This window comes from Zychaea mexicana (assembly GCF_025766255.1).
Source record: "Zychaea mexicana strain RSA 1403 chromosome Unknown BDB00scaffold_81, whole genome shotgun sequence".
Taxonomy (NCBI): Eukaryota; Fungi; Mucoromycota; class Mucoromycetes; order Mucorales; family Lichtheimiaceae; genus Zychaea; species Zychaea mexicana.
The window spans coordinates 98,206-121,840 of NW_026516744.1; the positions used below are offsets into that span (position 1 = coordinate 98,206).

A 23,635-nucleotide genomic window follows, 5' to 3' on the forward strand; every position below is an offset into this window, starting at 1 on the left:
TTAGCTTTCAAGTATTCGGATCATGACCCGATCTATTTCCTTTCTGCAAAGCAGTCTATATAGAAAAAGAGACAAATGTTTCAGTGGCTTTTTATACAATTGCTTGTCGGTCTTTGTGTTACTCGAGATCAGCGAAATAAAGTCTTCATTGTTTATAGATGCTACTGCTGCAACGCTAAGGCTGCAGCTCTCCATGTGCTTGCACACAACATGTGGGGCAAAAAGTAAACACTCAGGGGGAGGCGATCCTGGTGCACAAATTTGATGTTTTCTCGCTTGAATGATCAAGGAACAAGAGACCAAGTCATTTACATAAGTTGTTCCATCCCCCCCTTCTAAACGGCTGGACCAAGTTCATCCGAGACCTGGCCAAAGCTGCACCACAGCAGCAGCACCGACCACCTGCGAAACATCTCACTAACTGTGTGTAGATATCATTTAAGGGGGGAGTCAATTGATCACCCTTCCTCCTCCTCTTCGTCAACCAAAGCAATGGAAACAGCGCTATACTACGGTAGCTATGGTAACTGGTGCACAGTAGCGCTGTAGGTTATTAACCAAAGTAACGTCAAGGGCAACATGGCAGAAGATCGCTTCTGTGCGCTTAATATCATATGACTTGTTTTCCCAAACGACGTTTCTGGTGTGAGAAACAACTCATGGCGCCATTTCTTCTAGTAGTCTGTGTAACATGCGTCCCATCCTATACACAAAACCCCCCCCCCCTTTCGATTGGCCCCCTTTCGGACCATCTCGCAGCAAAGCTAATATTTTATTTCCGAAATGTTTTATCGCAAACCGGGATAATATCGAAAGATTTGGTTGATTGAGCCATGAAGAAAGCAACAAAGCTTGGGCTGTCAGTGTCGGCCAGTCCAAAAGCTAATGTGTCAGCAGGTCCAGCCCCGAATGTTATCATCATAGTGATTGTACAAGGAGCGGGGAGGGGGCTAGCTAATTAGTAGCTATACTGCTCTGCTACCTAGTATCATAGCAACGAGGGGAGGAGTTGTAGCAGTAGTACCACCAGCAGCAGCAACGCTTATCCTCTGGGTGGGAAACGGGCTAGTCGGGGGTGACACCCGCACAGAAGCGCTTGCTGAATTTGCTCTCTCGAACCGAAAACAGTTGGTTGTGCCTCGAGGATTTTTTTTTTTATATTTTTTCCCTTCTTTCTTTTACTACTCCACTCTCTCTACTTCTTCCTCTGCGCTTCTTATCGGCCCGGCCTATTTGCCTTATTGTTTCTCGAGCAGACCTTCTTCCGCATTTGACCCTCATTCCCTCCTCTGTACACACCTTTCTCTCTCTCTTATTTTGTTCATCTCGTTAACGCGTGTCATCTGCCTCTTTTAACAAGTAAGTGCCGCCCCAATCGTTAGTCGGTGCTCATGGCGCGATGGAGAATTATTGGCAGAATTGCGAGTTGCTAAGTTACGCATACTATATCATTTCTTTCTTTTTGCTCTCTCAGTATGGCCAGCAGCAGGTAAATATAAACATAGCCGATCGGGTCGATCCGTCAAATTTTTTTGTTGTTGCTTGTGCAGCTGACTCCTTTAATTTTGTTGTTGTTGTTCTGGTCCTCGGTAGCATCTTCGACCCACGTACCTTGGAGTCGGCCAAAACCACCTTGACATCCTTTATGAAGACCGCCTTCTCACAGCCCAACATCTCGACCACCGCCATCGTTTGCTCGGCTGTCGTTGGCCTGTTCGCTTACGAACAGTACTGGTATCTGAGCAAGAAGAAGTCCTTGCCCGGTCCCAAGTTCAAGATCCCTATCATCGGTGCATTCCTGGACTCTCTTTACCCCACCTTCGAGGGCTACATGAGCAAGTGGAAGAGCGGTGAACTCTCGTGCGTGAGTGTGTTCGACAGGTAAGAAGAGGTCATGTATGAAACTCAGGTTCCCATCCACAACAATGTGTTGTTGACCCTGCCTTTCTCCCCTCCTTCCCGGGTTGCAAACGCAAACAGATTCGTCGTCATTGCGTCGACTTGCGATATCAGCAGAAAAATCCTCAATTCGCCCGCCTTTGCCGAGCCTACCGTCGTTGATTCGATGACCTATATCCTTTGCCCTGACAACTGGGTGTTTTTGAACGGCAAGGCTCACGTCGATTATCGTCGCGGGTTGAACGTCCTTTTCACTCGACGAGCTCTCGGGTAAACTACCATTGGGGAGAGAGAAGAATGAAAGAGAAATTGTGGGCATTCGAGGATTGGCTCTGACCAAAGGAAAAAACGCTTTCTGTGTTGCTAGCATCTACATTCCCATCCAGGAGAAGGTCTACGAGCGCCACTTTAACGAATGGCTCTCGCTCGACGGTAAAGTCGAAGAGTACTGGATGCGTTTCCGTGAAATCAACATGGAGTCGTCGCTCCGTGTGTTTTTGGGCGACCACATGTCGGACGAGGTTGCCAAGCGCATCTCTCTCGAATACTTCAACATCACCGCCGCCCTCGAACTTGTCAACTTTCCCATTCCACTTCCCGGCACCAAGGTCTACAAGGCCATTCAATCCCGCAAGTACATTGTCAAGCACTTTATTGAAGCTATCAAGGACGGCAGAAAACGCATGGAAACCGGCGAGGAGCCCAAGTCGTTGATGGATGCCTGGCTCCAGGCAATGAAGGAGGAGGAGGTTGAAAGCGAAAAGGCTGGCAAACCCGCGCCACGCAAGTTCGACGATCGTGAAATTGCTTTGACGATCTTGACCTTTTTGTTTGCCAGTCAGGATGCCACGTCGTCAGCCTTGACCTGGGCGTTCCAGTTACTTGCTGATCATTCCGATGTTCTCGACCGTGTGCGTGAAGAACAAATCCGCGTGCGCGAGGGCAAGTTGGATCAGCCTTTGACCCTCGAGTTGATGGAATCCTCCACCTACTTGCGTCAAGTTGTCAAGGAGATCTTGCGTCTCCGTCCACCAGTGCTCATGGGTAAGTTAATGAAACCTTAATGGCTCCTCAACTTTGACCTCTCCCTCTCGCTTCCCCCCTTTAAAGCCTTATTTAACCCATCGACTCACGTTTCATTTCTTTGATTTCTGTTTAAAAAGTCCCATACAAGACTACACGCGAATGGCCCATTACCGATCAGTACACTGTGCCCAAGAACGGTAAGTGTGTGCTCTTTGAGACTTGGTAGCTCAAGTAGCATCAGCAGCAGTAGTCGTAGTAGTACTGTGCGACTCACTGTACACCAAAATGTTTTGTAGCCATGTTGATCCCAACCACTTATCCTGCGTTGCACGATCCCGTTGCATACCCGAACCCAGACAGCTTCAATCCCGACCGCTGGGGCCCACAAGGCCAGGCCGAGAAGCACCCCAAGAACTTCATGGTCTTTGGTAACGGCCCTCATCACTGCTTGGGCAAGGAATACGCCATGATGCACTTGATGGCTATCATTGCTCAGGCCTCACTCCAGCTTGAGTGGACTCACTACCGCACCGACAAGAGTGACGAAATCTCGTAAGTGTCTTTAACGAATGTTCAACAGAAAGGTCTCTTTGCAAGTGTGTGTTTTTCTCATATGCTTCCTCCCTACTTTAGTATTTTCGCAACCATTTATCCCCAGGATGGGTGCATCATGAGCTTCAAAAAGCGAGAAGCTGTTTCTGCTTAATAGATAATTCCTATGCTATACTACTGTCACCCCACCTCCGCCCGTTGTCCCTCTCTACTATCTCTCCAAAAACTTTACTTCTCTACTATAATCGCTTTCCCCATGTTCCTTTTTACAATTTTTGTTTGCCTCTCCTCCACCGTCGCTGTGGATCCGTTTTTGTGCCTTTATTTAATTCTTCCTCTCTTTGAAATCCTAATACTTTTTTTCCCACTTTCTATAAATTATTCAGCTACTTAATACAAGACTTATATGTTGTATACATCTTCATGATCAAACCTATTGTACTCCGGCTTATAGATGTGCCTTATTTCAAGTAATGTATAAAGCTCATAGTCATGTACTTGACCTGTCCAGCGCAGGCTATTGATTATGAAACAGTTTCTGAATTTATCAGATTGTGATATGTAGGATGAGGCGCTATGACAGTAATAGCGTAGTCGTAGTTGCTCACGAGTGTCTTACATGAGATCAGCAAAAGGGGCAAGAAATGATGGTCATGTGGGTACGTAATGGAACCAGCGTATTCAGTATGCATGTCCTTGTTTGTGTTTTTGTAACCAAACAGATCCCCATCTCTGGGGACGTAGCTTAACAATAGTAGAAATACGCGACTCTAAATTTAATACTAGCAAATGTGTGCAATAATGATGTCAGTTGAGGCAACAACGTGATCATGCTTTCGGTGTACCTAAATCTAATGTCAGGTGGCTAAACACAACCTTTCACTTGTGGACAATAGCCGCCATACTATAAGCTTCTAATCTATTAGACACTCATAACTAACATGTGCATTAGTATACTGCATGTTTGTTGTGCCGTCTCATAAAAGGAAGAGAAAGCGTTTATTACGATCGCCTGTGTCGCTCCTTTTTTGTATACTCTTATCCTCCTTTTCTTTTCTTTTCTTTCAGCTTTGGCATCTAATGGACAAATGTTTACGAATACATGGTCATGGGAAGGAGATTTCGGCAGCACTTGGTCTTGTGGTTCTTATCACCATTACTTACCGATTCTGTGCTGTCCAAAAACAACACGCTTCTCAAAGTTATCGTCACGCTGATGATGATAATCCTACTGCATATACAATCCCTCAGCCCAAAGGCTCCATACCTTATATCGGTTAGTTTGGAGCTTTTTAATCTGGTTAACAATCTGTTTTTAGCAAACTCATGATTCAAATAGGCCATCTTTTTGCGATTGGTAAAAATCCACGGAAGACTTTTTTGCAGTGGCATCATGAGTTGGGTAAATAATATGACAGCCATCTGAAGGAACAAAGAATCTGTAACGTTGAGCAGGAACGTCTTGCTAATATCGTATTTTTGTGGAAAAACAAGGTCCTATTTTCGGTCTCAAATTAGGGGTCAAGCCATGGATCATGATAGGAAGAGCTGATATTGCATATGAGATCTTGCATAAAGAACGCAATAACACATCTGGCAAACCTTTTTATCGCTTGCTTTCCGAATTCTATAGCTGTGAGGAGAAGTAATAACTCACTTTAGTTATACACAGCTGGAAACAACATCAGATTTTCTTATAACTAAAGTAATAACTATAGGGGCATTGTATTCTCACAACCTACGCCAAGCTGGAGACAGGCACGCGCTGCAGGTATTAGGGAAAAGCAAGAGGAAGTAACCTCTATCTACAGAATCTTTGGGCAGATAAATGCATGAGCTCATCATACTGCGTAATACTATAGTGCTATCCGTTCTGAGCCCTAAGAAACTGGAGAATGAACTGGGCGATGTATTAGAACGCGAAGCTGACGAGCTTATCGATATCTTGATGGCAGGGCAAGAAGACATTGATCCAACCAACCATCTCTTACGAGCTTCGCTCAACTTTATCTTGATTACATGCTTAAACAAACGGACATCCTCCATCGACGATCCGTTGTTTACTACGCTGATTGACCTATTGCAAAGTTGCATTGCCCATTCGGATATTGTCAAATACCACATCGGAGCGTTTCTCCCTGTCCTATCCATGTTGAATCGGTGGACGGGAACAGAGCAAGCTTTTGCTGACCTCTTGAAGAACAAGCGAAATCCATTTTACATGCAGCTGATTCAGGAGGCACTGGAAAGCGACACGGATTGTTTGGCTAAAGTGCTCATGATCCGCGAAAAACTAGACGTGGAATACGTGATTGCCACCCTCAGTAAATATCTTCTCCTATCATTCTCAACCCATACTCACTTTGCATCGGTTCAACACGCAGTTCCTCTAACGTAATTCGATTAGATGATATGGTAATCGCAGGGTCCGATACGACAACTGTAACATTGGGTTGGGCATTTTCTATACTTTGCACGATGCCAGACGTTCAGGAAAAGATTCAGCAGGAAATTGACGCATTTACAAGCAAACACAAGAGATTACCTACATTTTGCGAGAGAAATCAAGTACCGTATCTTATAGCAGTACAAAAGGAATGCCTGCGATTCCGTCCTACAACCCCATGTGGTGCACCGCATCTGGTGGATCAAGACAGTAAGAACAGCACTGGCAGATTACCAGCTGCGACAGTACTGATTATAATGTGATATTTGTAGTGGAATGGCGCGGCAACATTATCCCCAAGGGCACAACCGTGGTGGCAAACATGATTGCCATCCATTCAAATCCTGACTCGTTTCCAGAACCAAAGATTTTTCGGCCAGAGCGGTTCTTGGATCATTTGGAACCGATGTCGATACTTGCAACCAAGAAAATAGGGGAACGGGATCATTTTAACTTTGGATGGGGAAGGTATAACATAAACAGGCATTTATACAGTCAATGATTAGTTTGAAAGTGTGGTACTCATAAAGACATTCTTTGCGGATAGACGTGTCTGCCCTGGTATAGCTCTGGTACGTGCTGTTGCTATTTTGATATCGCATTTACTATTCTTGCGTCACATATTGACTCATAAATGACTTGTTATAGGCCGAGATACAGCTATTTAATGTATTCACTCGCGTTTTTAGTCAATGTACAATTATGCCACCAGCGTCAGGTGAAAAGATAGATCTTGATGCATACTTTTCTGGAAGCGTTGGAGCCATTGCGGCTCCTCCACGGACACCATTGCGTTTTGTCGCTAGGTCAATAAAATAAAGAAAGTATGGTGCTGAGAAGCAAAAATCCAAGTTAGCACACACAATCTTTTTATATGTTGTTCTCATAATATAAAAATGGTTAGCCAAAAGATAATTGAACAAAGAGAGAATTTACCAACGTTCGAATTTAAAAATGAACTCGTTGAAGCCATTCGAGAGTATAGTGTGCTCGTCGTGATTGGTGAAACTGGTAAACCATCATTATCATGTGCTAGAAATTTGCGGGCAACAACTTAACACTTTTTATATCTTTGTATCTGAACTATGAAGGTTCTGGCAAAACGACACAGATCCCTCAGTACATTTTAGAAGGGATGCCAGAGATGAAAAAGATTGGTGTTACTCAACCTAGGTAAATTATCTCAGTAGCGATCTATTCAGCTGGCTGATTCCAACGATTTTTTTTTTTGCTAACCGTCAACGATTATGTTACGTGTAGACGCATTGCTGCCATTACAGGCATGTTCTTACCCCATTAGGAGTGGATGCTGTCAGAAAAGAAAAGCAGCAGCTAACTTCTTTTTATTGAAATACGTTAGTGGCAAAACGCGTGAGCGAAGAACAAGGCGTCCGACTCGGTGCAACTGTAGGCTACACGATCCGATTTGACGATACGACAAGCCCAGAAACAAAACTAAAGTACATGACGGACGGCGTCTTGTTACGTGAAGCAACAGAAGATCCACGCCTCAGCCAATATTCGGTCGTTGTTATTGACGAAGCACACGAACGGACGCTCGAGACGGATGTTCTTTTCGGCTTGTTGAAAAAGACACGACGACTACGACCCGACCTCAAAATACTGATCATGTCCGCCACGCTTGACGTGGAAAAGTTTTCTGATTTTTTTGAAGAGTGTCCTATCTTTGAAATTCCTGGACGAACATTCCCTGTCGACGTGATTTATTACAAGGACGCTCAGCGGCTCGCATCACTCAAATCCAATCTTGTCGATCATGCTGTTGAAGCTGCGTGGCATATCCATACGCAAGAACCAGCTGGAGATTTGCTGGTGTTTTTGACGGGACAAAATGATATCGAACGCGCATGTCGTGCTTTCCAGGAACGGGCCGGAACGAGCGATTACAAAAAGACGGTGCGGTTCTATGATGAAGGGGTAAGAGATATTGCCATCTACCCATTGTATGCGAGTTTGGAGACATATGATCAAAAAGCTGTATTTGAAGCTCCCAGGGATGGTGTCCGGAAAGTAGTCTTTGCAACCAACGTAGCACAGGTAAGTTTCTGATTCTAATTAAGTCTTGGAAGGCAGAGAGAAGGGGAGGAGGTATCTTCAAAATATTCCTTATTTCATTCTCCATTAAGCTATGGATTCATAGACGTCGGTTACGATCCCAGGAATCCGATACGTGATTGATTCCGGTTTTGTTAAAGAAAAGACGTATGATGCCACTACCGGTATGGACGCACTTCTTGTAACAGAAATCAGCCAGGCTGCTGCAACACAACGTGCTGGACGTGCTGGCAGGTAAAGCATTGTTTTTTTCCCTGAAAATATGCATAATGCAATAGGCAGCCATCGATTCTAATATCTGGTAAATTCGCTCATAGAACTGCACCTGGTAAAGCATACAGATTGTATACCCCGGATAGTTTCAATCATATGTTAGTCGACACCATCCCTGAGATCCAACGAAGCAGTTTACTCGGCACAGTTCTATCATTGAAGAAAATGGGCATTGTCGACGTTGTCAACTTTGAGTTCATCGATCCACCAGACGAGAAGCTTGTTCGAAACGCACTGAAACAGCTGTATCTACTGGGAGCAATAGACGAAGTAGGCAAGCTAACCCCACTAGGCGACAAAATGAGTTATTTTCCGTTATCTCCATCTCTTGCTCGCGTCTTGGTCAGTTCTGCTGAAGAGTACGAGTGTAGCAATGAGGTGCTCACAATTGCAAGCATTCTTGCTGGCGAGAATGACTTGTTCCGTGCGCCATCAGCACGTAGTCGTGGTGGACAACAAGCCGTGATCGAAGCAGAAGAATGTAAATTACGGTTCGCACACCATGCAGGCGATCATATGACTTATCTTAATGTATGGCACGAATGGAAACGGCACAGCAAAAGCCGGTCCTGGTGCAAAGACAATTGGATCAACAGCAAGGTGTTGGAGACTGCGGCAAACGTTCGACGACAGCTAGTGGATGTCATGGACAAGGCACGTCTTCCAATAAAGCGCGCACCACGATGGAAACAGGAGACAAAAAGTAGCAAACGCAGAGCCATGGGTGATGACGAGAATGGTCGTCAGGTTGACCCTGTGCCTGTCCTCAAGTCCTTTTTATCCGGATACTTTACAAATATTGCCAACAAAGGCGCCCATCGAGCGGTCTTTTCACATTACTCGCCCGATCAACACTTGACAGAAGGTATGACGGCAGAAGTGAACGACTTTACAGGCTCACCCACGTCGCTTGTCGCATTGCATCTCCATCCGTTGTGTGCCTTCTCGGATATGTTGGACCGAAACCGAATTCGCTATTCCGAGCTGGACTGGGTCATGTACATGCACGTCACCTATACAAACAAGGCCGTGATGAAAGGTGTCAGCAAAATTTTGTGGGAGTGGATCAAGGCGGGTGAAGGCCGCGAGCGGATACGAAAGTTGGCAAAAACGCGTTTGAACGGCGAAGATGCTCCTAACGTGTTGGAAATGGACCACGATGCAGAAGCAGAAAAAGCCAAACTTGAAGACGAAAAGATCATGGAGGAAATTGAACAAGATAAGCGGAAACGACGTGCAGCAGAGATAGAAGAGATCAGACAACGAGCGCTAGCACGAAGAAAAATTCAGTAAAAGAGTAAAGAAAAAAGGACATATATTTTCAAAACTTATACAGTAGTAGTCGATAAGGAAAACGAGAAAAACTTTGGCTTTTGGATCTTCTTTTTCCTCTCTATCTATTTGCTATGGTGCTCGTGTATTCCGAGTTCACTCATCTTAAATACAAGAGAGTCATCATCTTCATCCTGTGCAGCAGCAGAATTTGGCTGTTCGTCCTCTTCCCTTTCGAATCCACCGCTACTACTGCTTGTTGATTCTGTATTTATCGACAACTGGGTGCTGCGACGAAATTGGCGGTATTTGGGCATGTCTTTTGGTAGCTGTTTCTGCTGTTGATGCGGCTCATGCGACGATTGGGAGGTATCTTTGATTGGAGTTGATAAATTGTTATCGTCGTCACTAAATCCTTTGTTACGCTGCATAAAAGGTGGATATAGATCGTGATGATGCTCGTTTGAGCTGGTGGTATCAGCCATGTTGTTATCGGTATGTTGGTGCTTTCTTTCTGGTATCCGTACTGGTATAGATCCTGTTGTTGGTAACGGCGATTGCTCGGTATGCAGCGGTGATGGAGCTCGAGGCTGGTACAGTCGGCCCAAAGGAGATCCTCGGGATTGAGATGTTGATAATAAGCTGCTATTACTGCTAGCGCTAATGTCACTATTGGATGCCCGTGGTAATTGATCTTTGCTAGCCGACAGTACACCAGTAGCTTGACTAGCCGTGGTAATTGATTGCTGCTGTTGCTGTTGCTGTTCAAGAGAGGAGGAAAGAGGGGGTAAGATAGTACTTGATATTATAGATTGCGATAAGGAGTCGTGTACGCCTCGCAAGTTCTGAAAATGAACTAAAGCTTTCTTCTCGTACGAAGAAGTAAGATGAAAGCTGTGTTTAGGATTCAAACAGGAATATGTTTCACTCTCTCTTAGGAATTTCAACTCTATCACTACCTTGGATCGGTAAAATGAAGAAGCAGAGATATCTAACGATGGTCCATATATGACATCACTGCTTTCTTCTTCGTTTATCATTTTGCTTTGAAATCCAGGTGTTTGCCGAAGATTGAAAGAGCGTACAAAGTCTTCGAGCTCTTCGTCCTACATCGCAGTTTAAGCTATAAATAATCACACACCAGTCATATTGTGTATGCTGTACTATATTCACCTGATCTGATGAAGTAGTGTTTGATGGTCTTTTTGCAAGAGAATATGACCTTCGGCTACGTGTCTTGGTTGATAAGGGCGATTGCATCTCACAATTTGCGGAAGGTGCACTGTGATAATAGCGATCAGTATGTCTGTAATCGAAGCTGGAGGAGAAACGACGTGTAATGTTAGATTTTGTGCTCTTCTCGCTTTCGCCTTTTGCTGAACGTAATGCTAATGAAAGAAAATATAACAACCGATGTTATTATTTGCTATATTGTTTTCAGTCATAACTATAAGCAGAGAACATAGTGATACGATACACATTGTAGAAGAATGTTGCGAGGAAGAAGAGAGTGTGGCTGATTTGAACGGCGAGATATGTAACCGTGTTGATGTTGATGGTGCTGGTTCGGCAGATTTTGTAAACAAGGCATTGCCATCATACATGGATAAGGGTCGTTGACGGGATAAGGACGGAGGTCGTGTGCTTCGTCTTGTTGGCGATAGGGAAGGATGTTGGATGCTATGCCGCCGTTCCGTCTCTGCTCTTGCTGCTGTGGTAACACGGGCTGATTCAGATCTATGAGGTACGGGCGGCCAGTCTGTTAAATTTTTCTTTGTTGGTTTCAATGCAGTTTTGGTGATTCCATTGACAGGATCGTCGTCGCTTAAATTGAAGGTGTAGTTTGCAATTGTTGGTTTGAAATAATGATGATCCAGATTTATCAGCTGTGAAGTCGAGTCATATGTGGCTTCTGCGTCAATAGCAAGAGGGTCGTGGATAACAAAATTACAGTTTGTGCGGTATCGTACTTGGAGTCCCAATGTGCTGTATGTGTGTATGTATGTGTGTGTGTTTGTATGTATACCATGTAAACCAATATCTTCTTCAGACGAAAAAAAGGGGTAGGGAAAGGGTCGTAGGCGTCGAATAGCTTAAACAACTTACCCTAACGGTGTCACTATGCTGTCCAAACTTTTTGTAGCGGTGCTCGCATCTGGTCCTTCATCTAAAATTCGCGTACGCGTGGTCACTTAGCATGATGATGCATTATCCCATAATTGATTGCTGTGAGCAATGTGGCGGTTTCTGCATAAGTATACCTAGTCCAATCTCGTCGCCTTTTGAGTTAGCAATGTTTGTGAGCCTGTATCCAATGTCGAGAGAATGGCGATCATCCGTGTCTGCCATGATGCGCTGGTATGCTGCATATGCAGGTAGCAGCCGAACGAAGGCGTACAAAGTCCTAAAAAAGAGAATGGATCTTTTGTACACGCTGCCAAGGTCTATAGCCTCCGTGGGAAGTGGGTGACTAGATCAAGAGGTTTTTTACCCCAACAAAACGATAAGAGAAAGAACAATAACGGAAAACATCGAACGGTAATGCTATCATCGGTCTGTTTGGTTCTTACTTTAAAGCCAATGTCCAGTGCTCGAGTACAATGCGATCTTTTTTAACAGGGGCATTTAAATCCACCAGCCGCCACCCGCTCTGTAACGCAACCTCCCTTCCTGGAGGAACGTTCGAGACGTCCAGGTAAACCTCAATGACAAGTGGCGGCGGCTGAGTAATGGGAGACAGAAATGCCTTGGTTATCCAGAATTTTAGCTCTGACCGCAGGGAGTCTGGGTATTCTCGAGTATCCATGTTAAACTACCGCCGTCAAAATGTGAAATATTAAAATAGCGAGTGAGTTTATGCAATGCTGAACGAGTAATTTAAAGAGACGATTAAGCATGGCAAGGTTGTTGGATTTACCCATCGATTAGTACGCTTCTTTCCGTCAGCATCTTCACTGACTTGTTGGGGTTGCTGACGTGATTGAATAATGATCTGTGCGGCTTTGATATAGAAATTCTATGTTCAAACACGCATTGTTTGTTGGCGCTCCTTTATTTGGGTATGCTCGTGTTACAAGAATCTGCTGCTTTTATACCTTGACTATACTCTCTGCCTTGGAGTTGTTGGAGCTGGACGTAAAAGGAAATCGCGAAGGCGAAGGAGAATGAGAGTGCATCATTTTGAAGTGTGGCAATGTCAGTGGAGAGCGTTTGAAAAAAAAGGTAGGATCTAGTTTGGCAGATCAAGTGCAAATGTCGAATGGGGTTTAACGAGAAATGAGAATAAAGTAGTATATTTATATATGTGACGTAAATAACAAAGAGAAGTGTGATTAAGCGGGATTTTGAGGTACGCAATAAGATAAAAAAAAAGAGAGAAAGAAAAGGAAGAGAGAGCGAGAAAGAGAGAACTGCGCATAGCATAGCACCCGTGTATCTATTATATTTTTTCAGGCACCCTATGAGCAAGTGCGCATGGGACCGACGCTAAATACGATGAGAGAGGTCGGCTGATCCAAAGATGTCCCTTATCAATGCAAAATTGCGAAAGAAAATCGACAGGGTATTTTTCTTCATGATATGGAATTTAACTGTTTTTGTGACCATCCCACGATGCGACTGATATACAGAGGGATTCTCTCAGGAAGAGTCATTGGTCCGGGAGGTCGACATATACGCTAGCTGATGGACGCAATCGTTCTGTTAGAGACATAATACCACACTTCTTATCGAGAGCTGATGCTAGTCTCAAATCAAGCAACACCAGAGCGTGCGGCAGCCAGCATGATGGACAATGCACGGTTTTCTTTTCCCCGCTATCGCCACATTTTTCGTTGGTATTATTGCAAGCAGTCCCCTTCTAAACTCAATTTTTTGAAGAGTCGTATCCCACAGTATGCAATGAGATAACAGTCAGCACAGAGCTATTGTGAAGGAAGCAGGCATAAGCCTTGTTTACAGCGCATGTAATTGAGCGACACAAGCTGATATCGAACACTGCTGCATCTCGGAGAACGGTATAACTGCTTACGAAATCCGCCTCATAAATTATAACTGCACACTCGTTCCTTTTTTGAAGACTCTCAATGAAGAGCCATACTCCATATCCGTTGTAGACTTGTGACATTGCAGCTAGCAAGTTAGCCACCACATCCTTTCTTTTATGGACGGGCACACCTGCGTGTTTATAAGTTTATAGTATGCAGATGCTATACAGCTCTTATTATCTGTAACTGATGTTTGGCTAGACTGTACTACCTTGTCAGTTGTTGCTGGCAGCAACAGCTGCTCGGCGCTGTCTTGGCTGTTGCTAGCATGGTCAAGTAGGGTGCCAAAGCGTATATCACAACTGGGATTCAAATGATTCTTTTGCTTTGGTCCAACAACCGTTTCTTTTCTCTATTATACCCGTAATGGACTTCCCCGGGTTTCCACGCATTCATGGCATTTTCTATGCCGTATTTGACGTTATTAAAGGCAGCATTGTAAAGCATCAAGTTCCCGAAGGAAGCGTAGTGTCGCAAAAGTTGGGCATGAATGTCCCGATTAAGCCGCTGATCGACTTTGAGACTATTCGCGAGTACATTATCCCCAAACCACAGCTGTACAAGCGGCTTGTCACTATTAGTACCGACAAATACAAGATTATGGGCTGTCCTGTCGCGATTAACAACCATGAAAAGTATCACCTTATTCGAAACGAATTTCGTTTCAACTTGTGCTTTGTGTTTGAACGCGACGCTGAAACGAGTAGTTATGAAGCTGTAGTACGCAAACTGGCTCGTGTTTTGGAGGTGCTAGAGGTATGATCTGCACATATAGGATATCGTCCGTTATATATAGTTCTGACTTTTATCTCCAATGGTACATAAAGGTGGAGTGCGATTTCTTATCACAAGATGCGAGCTCGGAAAGCCGGACTGTCCAAAACGTTATTGAACAATTGTATGAGGATCTCAACAGCTACTGCGAGTGTCAAATTCCAATCAGTGAGTATCAACTGGGGAAGAGAGAAATGCTGGGAAGGTATATTTATATCGTGCAGTGTTTATTATTCACTAGATGCTTCCAATACCATCAACTTGAAGCTTTTCCCTACATACAAAAATCCGCCGACGGTGCATGATTATCAGGTGCCGGTATGCACGGTGGACTTGAATCATATGATGACAGTGAACTGGGATTTGACAGTGCAAAAGGTAACGTATATTATCGAAAGATAATAAAGACAAGGTGGAAGGAAGAGAGCTACTCGTAATATTCCTTTTATGTAACGTATAGATATTTCCAAAATAGATGGTGCCACACATTGATGGCATTAATCATGTTAAAGCGATCGCCGAGTTGGCCAACGTGAAACCAGATTGGGCTCGGCAGACTATGCAGCATTTGCTGTAAGCTAACTTTCCTTGCTATTACCATATGCGATCTAGTAAATATGACAAATTAGATAATTTATTAACCACCACGTTCATCCAGCTACTATGGCTGTGTTATCATGGCCGAGATTTTCCAGTTTTCAAACGTCTATGCTGTTCGGCCTGAAATAACACGTATGTTGGAGTCAGGAAAGGCTAGTTTAGCACAAGAATGCCTAGAGTACATAACACTTCCTGGTATGTATGGGAACATTAGGAACATGCTAAAAGTATACATTGGGCTATAATAAAGCTCTGTTCTCATATTCTTTACTATTGTAATTATTTTAGGAGCAACGCAACCTCCGCTTCCACGTGTGTTTGCGCTGTACTGTGGTTTACAGTATGGTTCCTCAGTGAGGGACTGGATTGAAGAACACCAAGTTGCAGCTCTTCCGATCGATGTGCGGTAAGCTTCAAGAGTCCATAAAGAAGTTGTAATTTATAGTAGCACTAACTCAATATTTAGGCGTTTCATTTCATTTGGAGTTATTAAAGGATTGATTTACCGGGTACACAAATATCCCATCTTAACCAATGTCGACAGCAACGACGCTTCCTTCGGTTTGCCGCCAAAAAGCCAGTATTCTAAAATCTTCAACATTAATACTGGTGCGCCGATACACCCGGACATTATTCCTTATCTGGATGGCCTCCATCATTACGATGAGATTTGTACTGCACTCAAGTGTTCTCCACAAGAGCTGGATGAGCAACTACAGTCGTCCACCACCACCAGCACCACCAGCGGTAGTTTTGAGCCGGCCATGCTGAAACCTATCGAACACAATAAGCGACTCGACGAGCACCATCATCACCCTGACATCCAACAATCCTTGCCAGTTCAACAGCAAAGGTCACGTTTAGAAGATGACGAGCTGACATTGCACTCAAACCGTAACCACTGGTCTGTGAAGTTTATTTACAGGTGATCATACCCTGTTCATTCATTTTGTATCATAATTATAAAAAAAGACATCTGTAGATAATAAATAATACTCACTATAATAATACCACACACACTAAGCCTATTGTTTTCTTCAAATGAGGACATTCTAAACGTCATGCTTGAATTTTGTACGTAAAAGTTTAGTTTGGAGATCTGAGTTACAACTGGGGCGAAGCTTGGCTTGGGAGAGTCGAAAAAAAAAAGAACACAAGCCGTGCCCTGTGTGTGAACGGATCGACGGCTGAGACATGTTTAGAGCCGAGACATTTGTCATACCACACTAAAGCATTTTCGACTGCAGAAGCGGAAGTAAGAATGATAGCGGCAGACCGAGACAGGTGCCCTTCTTCATGTAGAAACCTAAAATAAAGTAAATAAACAAAGCAGAAGGAGGGGTGATCTCCGCGGTTTAGACAACGACGACAATCACAAGGACAGAATGCGGCACCTTCTTATATACAGCTTAGCCGATGTCTATTTGTGGGCATATCTGCATCTAAATAGGCAATAGAAAAATAACCCGCCTCGCTGGCCAAGGACCAAATTCTCTTGTGCTACCTGGATCCATGGGGTCCAGCTACGCCCACTGATGATCCGTTACCCGGTACAGTGCACACATATTTTTGGTTTATTTTTGGTATAGGGCACGGTTTAGAAAGGGGGTCTGAATCGGGAAATGCCAAAATTATGGTTGGCTAGGAGACGTTTCCTATGCTTCCTTTATTTCCATGGTTTCACCTATTAGTGCGTCGTTACTTTTTTTTGATGCGCTATGGAGAAAAGGGGAGTGAGGGTACATAGTGCAGCAATTAGCCATTCTGCCCGAGCGCCTTATAAAGGGCAAGCGTCTAGCTGCACGCTTCTCACTCGTTCTCCGTTCTTTTTTCACCTTTTCTCTTTACTTCTTTTCGTTTCCATCTTTTCCCCTTCTTCTCTATCCTTCCTTTACTAGTCGCTATAGCAACAATAACAACATGCGCAAATCCGTCCTTTTGATCGCTCTACTTGCATTCGAACAAGCACTTGCACAAACGCCAACCAGCAGTGCTGCATCCAATCTTCAAACCCCTACCAGCAACTTTCCTTGGAAAGAGGCTTACCCACCACCCCTCTTGGCCCCTTCGCCAAAGACCGAGTGGGTTCAAGCACTGAGTAATGCGACGATCGCTAACGCACCCGTCGGTAACAGAGGTGTTGCTGGCAACGATCCTTACTGCCACTGGACTTCGACTCAATGTAAGCGACCTTCCGACATTTACACTTGCGAACAAGGCCACTGGGGCTTGGTAACGTATCTCTCTCCTAGATTTTTCTTTTTTGTTTCTTCGTCCTATTTTCTCAGCAGCAGCACATAGATCTATTTAGAACTATAAAAAACAAAGTGGATTCTAAATATATATGTACCATTTTTACGTCCTGTAGAGTTTCGATGATGGCCCAACTATCGCCAGTCCTCCTTTGTACGATTTTTTGAAGCAGCAGAACTTGAAGGCTACATTTTTCTTGATCGGTGGCAATGTATGTATTCTATTTGTATTCGTGCACATCAGCCAAACAATGTCTAACTAAAAATGTAATGCGGCTTTAGGTTATCCAATATCCCGACATGGTCAAGAAAATGCACGAGGACGGACACGAAATTGCCATTCACACATGGTATGCAACATTTCTCTTTCGTTTGCTTAAATGCTAAGAAAAGAGAGGTGCAATAGTAACTAATAGATGCATATCTTGACATATATACAGGTCGCATACACAACTGACGACACAAACTAACGAACAAATTGTCGCTGAGCTCAAGTGGACCGAGCAAGCCATTAAGGAAATCATCGGCGTCTCTCCTGTCCTTGTTCGACCGGTAACGTATCTTGTAACACTCATATACGCACATATGCAAGAAATTGGATCTGACGATCAACCTTCCTTTTTTAGCCACAAGGTGATATGGACGACCGTGTTCGTAACATCACTGAGCAGCTCGGATTCAAGATCGCAATTTGGTCGCATGATACCTTCGACTGGGGTAAGTGTTCTGACCCAATTGGCTGCTTCTTTTAGAGCGCTGTATACGAAGTATAACTGCGATCGGAAGATCGAGTGTGAAATACCGCGAGGAAGGATTGTGTCTGTAAGCCTACAATGCTTCCGGTTACCATGGTAAAACGGATGAATTTATTATCCCTAGAAGCCTTTGTCCAGGAACAGACACAGTCATTCGTCCGCACCTTCGTATACATCAGCCCACCTACCGACTGTTGGCAGGTGACACAAGTGAACTTTGGGTCCCACTAACACTGTGATTCTATTCATAGAAATCGGCACAAACCCAACCGTCACACCTCAGTCCATTGAACAAGAAGTTACAAGCTGGTTAGTGCTGCTCAATATTCATTTGCTTGCATATCAGCTGTATTCTTACTAAATGACGCATTCATATATACCCAGGTTAAACACCGCTACTGGTGGCATCAGTTTACAGCACGACCGCGTTAATGAGACTGTCAATGTCGCCATTAACACGGTCGTCCCGCTTTTGAAAGGAAAATACGAAATGTCCACTGTCGCCGCTTGTGCCAACATGTCTGCTGAGGATGTCTACAAGGAAACCGCAGGCAGTGGTAACCAGAGTAGCGGTAATGGTGGTGAAGGCGCTGCATCAGCCCTGATGCCCGCTGCATTTTTCGTTGCCTTTAGCGCTGTGGCTGCCTCTATCGTTAGCAGCGCACTCTAAGTTATGAGTATATTATAAAAACCTTAATTCATTTGCTTACCCTCCTCATCAATTCAACCTTCATACACTAAATATCCGACAGAGCAAAAGACATACTTTGGCCATTATTTATCACCTCCCTCACTTCAAGGCATACTGCAGATAACTGTATTTTTTTCCCTTTTCCCCCAATCTACAATTTTTTCGAAAAACAGGGATAAAAATTCAAATAGAAGTCTTTGTTTCAGTGAGTCAGCCAATTAAAAAATGACATATCTTTTCAAAACGTGATACTAAGAAACGAGTACATGGCGCGTTCGTACTTTAAGCATTCAACCACTCTGCTTCGCTCACCATCAAACTTACGAGTCTTCAGCTCGGGTTGAGTGTGGGTGGGTATCAGAGGTGCAATGTGATCTGCAGTTGGGAAGGCAAAGTAGCACCAAATCTATGTAAATGATCAAGTTTTTGACAACAAAAGACAATTCAGGTCGTTGATGATACCTTGAGTTCTACAAATATTCTCTCTTTTCCAATGATCGACGTCGGCAAATTTCCAAAATTGTCATTAATTTACACCTGTCAAAATAGTCCAGCAGTAAACAAGAAGGTCAGACACTTTACATGTGTATATTTGAAAAATAGTAGTATCTCAATTTTATCTGCTACAGTAGCTTCACTAGAAGCGAAGCATTCTAAAGAGGGGTCCAAAAATGGTGCTAATGTGGCTATATTTAAATGCTGATGGTGCGTAAATAGACTTTTTGGAAATGCCGGTTATCATATCATATTTCTAGGCTAAGGGCTCTTCTCTTTCGTATCCGGAAGTACTGGAACACTTAGACAATTATATATGCGCTTGGATCAAGTATCGCATCGTAATAAATTAAGAAGCAGATAGCTACGCCTTCTTAGTAATTGTTGATAGGATTGACTCTGCTTTCATTTTTGCGCCCTAGTACATCCTTTGAGCTAAATTGCAATCATTGATACCTTAACCATCAATCCACTAAAGGTGAATGTGCTTGCTAACATATAGAAAGGAGCCCAAAGCTCGCAATGGTGACGTCAAAGAAAGACATAGGCAAAGTCGTCAAATCGACCAGTGTGTGCGCATAGTAGATCGATGGGCTGATCTATATGCATCCACTTATGAAGAAAGCTGTTCTGTTTGTACGTTTAACTGCAATAATCAAGTGTCAAAGCGCTGACATATTGCCATTAAAGGGCGAGGAAGTTTAGTCATATAATCTCACACTCAAGCGCTGAAAGAGATTGCTGGGACTCATGGATATGATATCAAACCTCCCATTACATTATGTTGTTTTAATTTTATCGAAGCATAATATTCATATTGTTCAAAAAAGATCGAGTTCAAGCATAAGCTACTAAGAAAAAACGATTCTTTACGATCAGTTATTACCAAATATTTTGTGAGTTGAGAACAATCTTCCTACACGTTGTTTCTCGAAGCTATCTAATCCAGCAGTAGCTGTAGCTTAACATTGTTTTGGTAATCTAACAATGAAAACATCGACCAACAAATAGAGATCACTTGGACGTTTAGATGAAGTTTTACTAGAACTAAAACACGTGAAAGGCGCCAAGTCAAATTCAAAAAGTGACCGCCAAGTAACAGACACTTCCTACCATTTGAAAGCAGATCCAGTGCCAAACCAAGAGAAAAAACGGAGCGTCCTTTTTGTGGCGAACACTCCTGCATGATGTGGCGTAACCTTGATTTTCTGCTAGTGGATTACGGTTCTGCTAATTTGCTATCTCTTGGCGCATTTCGCCACTTCAATGCTGCCACTTACTCAGTCAGCAACAAGCATGTGGGTCGCCGTACATAGGCATGTATGTTGCTGCGATAAAAAAATGGAGAAGCTATGATACTTGTGAACACCTAACTATTCGACATTTCCATGAAACGAACAAATAAAACGCAAATACTATTAGCAATCAGTAGTACATGATTGAAATGGTTTTCATTGTGCCACTAAAGATATTACAACGATGTGTGGCAAGCTAATGCATTATTGTAAGAAACTGCAATTACTACGGCTATTGCTGCCTGCTGATCTAGTAAGCAAATACCTCTCCCCATCCGCAGAAACAACTTTCGTACTGTACTACAGCCGTTAGAGACAAAAAGCGATACTGTATGCTTATGCACAAAGGAGATCCATAATGTACACGCACAGTAGTTTGAGACTCAAAGGAAGTACTGCCGTAGCTCATATACCAACGATACAAAAGAAATGATGAGAATAACGGAAGGAGGTCCTTGCTCTAGCTATTAATAGATCCCTTTGCGAATGCAATGTAGTAAATAACCACGTAATATAAAACTTGGTATTCTCTGCGAGATAACATGCATATATCAGCAGCAGCCAGGTTAGATATGTAGCAGCAAAAACGAAAACAAGCTGGATAGAAAGCGGATCATGAACAAGTTTAGCGTAAATTTGCATCAGGCATGCAATGTATTGTTCCAAAAAAAACAGGATAAACGTCAAGCATGAGGTAGTACATAAAGCACCATTACATCGCCGTGTGTTATATATAAGGGCGCCTTTGAAGAAAACGATGACCTCAGACAGCTTAACTACCCCTTATTTTGCTTTTTTTTTTCACAAACATAAAACTTAAAAAAACCAGTATCAAGCTGCTCGGCCACGTTGCGAGGAGATATGAAAAAGGAGAAAGTATGAAAGATTGCGGGCCGACCTCCATCCCAACCAGCACCACCATCCTTTTTGAATTGGGGGGGATCAAGAGCTGTGGAAGATCAGAACGAACCTGCGTCTCTTTCATGCACAAAAGAGCCCCTTATAACCTTCTATCATCCAATCATACAAACAAACCCCTTGCTGGTCGATAATATATGATGGATCGTCGCCCATCAGATACTGAATTCCACTTAATGATATTCTCAAAATTCTGTGCTTAATTCAGAATGTTAAACTATTGGATATGCAAGCAATAATAACAACACTAGTAATAACCGAACGTTCCATCGAACTTTGATTATTACGTTGCTGTATGCTGTTGCTGATAATAAAATATAGAGCAGCATGTAATTTGTAGTGCGTATTCCGCATCATTAAGAGGGATTTGGCAATGCTACTAAGGTGCAGGCAACAACAATCTTATGATGTTAACTAAACAGTCGTGTTTTTAGTAAAACTTGATTGATCCATAGCTCTACGAACAAATACAAGATACTGTAGTGATTCTTTGAATAGCATGTATGCTTTAGGATCACAAATGGTCGTTGACATCTATGCAAGAAAAGAAGAAGGATGATCGATGGGTACAATATAAGCATCGTTCTAAAGCTAACATCGTTGCCATAATGTGAGTAGGAGAAAGCATCTCTAAGAGAAACAGTAGAAGATGACGCTATCACGCAACCTCACACACACGCCAAACACATATTTCTGCAAAGCGCAGATCCATGAAAAAATTGATCTTAATACATATAACAAATAAATCATAGCCTGCTATAGGAAAAGGTCTAGCCAGGGTGAGGTCGAGCTATATCACAGTGCGTTCTATTAAGTACCACAGCCTTTATATAACACTTTGCTAACAAAAATAACTGCGGCTTTTGATCAGTATGTACGCAAGAAGACATAGAGCTAGTGATCGTATAAAATACTTCTTGTGCTAAGCAATGATCACGGAAATAATTAGTATGAGTAAAAACCGTTAGTTACAATATGCTCAAGCGCGTTCTACCGCAATTAGTTTCTCTTCTCTGCAATATTAAGATCGCTGCTATATACATGCGTGTTCGTAACTATTTTTCCTACCAAGACACTCGAGTAATAACAGATTCCCGGTTAATGATTCGTCGTCATGTATCCCTGGAAAAACCAGCAGTTTTCAAATCACGTAGAGAGAGAGAGAGAGAGAGCAAAACATTGCGGCTTACTTTTCGTTGTACCTCTTCTAGAACATTCAGTAGATGCGTCGGAGGTACTACTTAAGAGCAGACCGAAAGGTATGAATGATACTGCACCAATGTAATGCGAGACTTGACAAGAGCATCGCCTCCAAACCCAGACGAACGTCCATTTGTGTCAAAGGGGAAAATATAAGACATCATGAATTTAAATGCGGATGCCCCAGGTCGCGCGAAGTATCAACCAAAAAAAGGAGCCGCGTAAGTAGTAAATCCGCCGCTTCAACTTTACACCACATCGTTCACAAACGGACTTGAATTAGGCCAAATGGAACAGGACTAGAGAAAGAAGCTTTTTTTTTTTGGAGCATGCAATTGTATGCAATGTACTGCACCAATATCTCCGGTTTTACAGTCCATGCGATGGCCGTGGAAGGTCGGTAATAGAAATGAGTTGATTGTATTTGGCATTAGTCATTCTTAGATGTTGTGGTGTAAAAGGGAGCATACATGTATGCGAGAGTTGAAAGCAAACAGTAATATGGCGGGGAGGGAGACCTTTTTGTGTAATGTTGTTGCTTTTGGTGCAGTGCTATGTAACACGATACAGCATTTTGACGGCTAGGTCAAGGTACAGCTCCTTTTCTCTATTTCGGATGCTTGTTGTTCGGACCGACATGCTCACGGCTGTCAACAAATCCGTTGAGCACAGGAAAACAAAATGCTGAGAGGTCACCACCATCGCCATTGTAGTAAATGGTAATACTCAAAGGATAACTCAAACTTCAATCGTGGTCAAATGTTTACAGGAATATATAAAGTTTTCACTTATTGGTAGAAGCCAATATGCATTTAATAATAGCATGAAAGTCTATAAATAAAATGAGTCTTTTTCTTAAAAAAAAATCTCCCGATCATAGTACATGTATATATGCACGGCAGGAACAGCGGATAGTACCGACGGCCATGATGAATTATCCGGGGCGAAAACGTACCAGACATAGTAAGAAAGAACCGGGCACCGATCTTTATTGCAGATAAAGCAACGCCACTCCACGTAATCTGAGACACAACAACAACCCTCAGAATATACCCAAATATACGT

At 43.2% G+C, this 23,635-nt stretch overlaps 8 protein-coding genes across 8 annotated transcripts; 6 read left to right on the forward strand and 2 right to left on the reverse strand.

Annotated features, from left to right (window-relative positions):
* Positions 1 to 1,645: 1,645 nt before the first annotated feature.
* Positions 1,646 to 3,631, forward strand: BDB00DRAFT_884394 (cytochrome P450; the record flags this gene model as incomplete). The annotated part of the gene is made up of 6 exons (XM_053128323.1): positions 1,646 to 1,881; positions 1,981 to 2,169; positions 2,267 to 2,943; positions 3,063 to 3,122; positions 3,222 to 3,477; positions 3,559 to 3,631. 6 exons carry the CDS (start codon positions 1,646 to 1,648, stop codon positions 3,629 to 3,631), a joined length of 1,491 nt encoding a protein of 496 aa, XP_052976028.1.
* BDB00DRAFT_599492 (uncharacterized protein) lies at positions 3,563 to 4,029 on the forward strand. The gene is made up of 2 exons (XM_053117982.1): positions 3,563 to 3,947; positions 4,013 to 4,029. Exon 1 carries the CDS (start codon positions 3,644 to 3,646, stop codon positions 3,869 to 3,871), a length of 228 nt encoding a protein of 75 aa, XP_052976029.1. The 5' UTR covers positions 3,563 to 3,643; the 3' UTR covers positions 3,872 to 3,947; positions 4,013 to 4,029.
* A 774-nt stretch (positions 4,030 to 4,803) lies between these two features.
* BDB00DRAFT_769987 (cytochrome P450) lies at positions 4,804 to 6,742 on the forward strand (the record flags this gene model as incomplete). Its single annotated transcript, XM_053119853.1, has 8 exons — positions 4,804 to 4,879; positions 4,972 to 5,122; positions 5,196 to 5,248; positions 5,340 to 5,801; positions 5,885 to 6,133; positions 6,196 to 6,391; positions 6,471 to 6,495; positions 6,572 to 6,742. 8 exons carry the CDS (start codon positions 4,804 to 4,806, stop codon positions 6,740 to 6,742), a joined length of 1,383 nt encoding a protein of 460 aa, XP_052976030.1.
* On the forward strand, positions 6,733 to 9,583 carry BDB00DRAFT_841324 (P-loop containing nucleoside triphosphate hydrolase protein). Its single transcript, XM_053124821.1, has 6 exons — positions 6,733 to 6,934; positions 7,015 to 7,096; positions 7,184 to 7,203; positions 7,284 to 7,981; positions 8,085 to 8,233; positions 8,317 to 9,583. Exons 1-6 carry the CDS (start codon positions 6,820 to 6,822, stop codon positions 9,563 to 9,565), a joined length of 2,313 nt encoding a protein of 770 aa, XP_052976031.1. The 5' UTR covers positions 6,733 to 6,819; the 3' UTR covers positions 9,566 to 9,583.
* Positions 9,584 to 9,617: 34 nt separating this feature from the next.
* Positions 9,618 to 11,404, reverse strand: BDB00DRAFT_599567 (uncharacterized protein). Its single transcript, XM_053117983.1, has 4 exons — positions 11,024 to 11,404; positions 10,718 to 10,932; positions 10,504 to 10,650; positions 9,618 to 10,410 (listed from the first exon to the last, which is right to left on the reverse strand). The coding sequence occupies exons 1-4, from the start codon at positions 11,142 to 11,144 to the stop codon at positions 9,670 to 9,672; spliced, it is 1,224 nt and encodes a 407-aa protein (XP_052976032.1). The 5' UTR covers positions 11,145 to 11,404; the 3' UTR covers positions 9,618 to 9,669.
* BDB00DRAFT_599416 (autophagy-related protein 13) lies at positions 11,391 to 13,017 on the reverse strand. Its single transcript, XM_053117981.1, has 5 exons — positions 12,640 to 13,017; positions 12,462 to 12,560; positions 12,115 to 12,356; positions 11,651 to 12,014; positions 11,391 to 11,530 (listed from the first exon to the last, which is right to left on the reverse strand). Exons 1-4 carry the CDS (start codon positions 12,721 to 12,723, stop codon positions 11,753 to 11,755), a joined length of 687 nt encoding a protein of 228 aa, XP_052976033.1. The 5' UTR covers positions 12,724 to 13,017; the 3' UTR covers positions 11,391 to 11,530; positions 11,651 to 11,752.
* An 889-nt stretch (positions 13,018 to 13,906) lies between these two features.
* BDB00DRAFT_841334 (nitrogen permease regulator 2) lies at positions 13,907 to 16,006 on the forward strand. The gene is made up of 7 exons (XM_053124822.1): positions 13,907 to 14,346; positions 14,418 to 14,532; positions 14,606 to 14,742; positions 14,840 to 14,937; positions 15,023 to 15,159; positions 15,253 to 15,370; positions 15,431 to 16,006. The coding sequence occupies exons 1-7, from the start codon at positions 13,957 to 13,959 to the stop codon at positions 15,891 to 15,893; spliced, it is 1,458 nt and encodes a 485-aa protein (XP_052976034.1). The 5' UTR covers positions 13,907 to 13,956; the 3' UTR covers positions 15,894 to 16,006.
* Positions 16,007 to 16,687: 681 nt separating this feature from the next.
* BDB00DRAFT_841337 (uncharacterized protein) lies at positions 16,688 to 18,970 on the forward strand. Its single transcript, XM_053124823.1, has 7 exons — positions 16,688 to 17,196; positions 17,333 to 17,428; positions 17,499 to 17,566; positions 17,657 to 17,768; positions 17,843 to 17,933; positions 18,223 to 18,280; positions 18,356 to 18,970. The coding sequence occupies exons 1-7, from the start codon at positions 16,885 to 16,887 to the stop codon at positions 18,639 to 18,641; spliced, it is 1,023 nt and encodes a 340-aa protein (XP_052976035.1). The 5' UTR covers positions 16,688 to 16,884; the 3' UTR covers positions 18,642 to 18,970.
* The last annotated feature ends 4,665 nt before the right edge of the window (positions 18,971 to 23,635 follow it).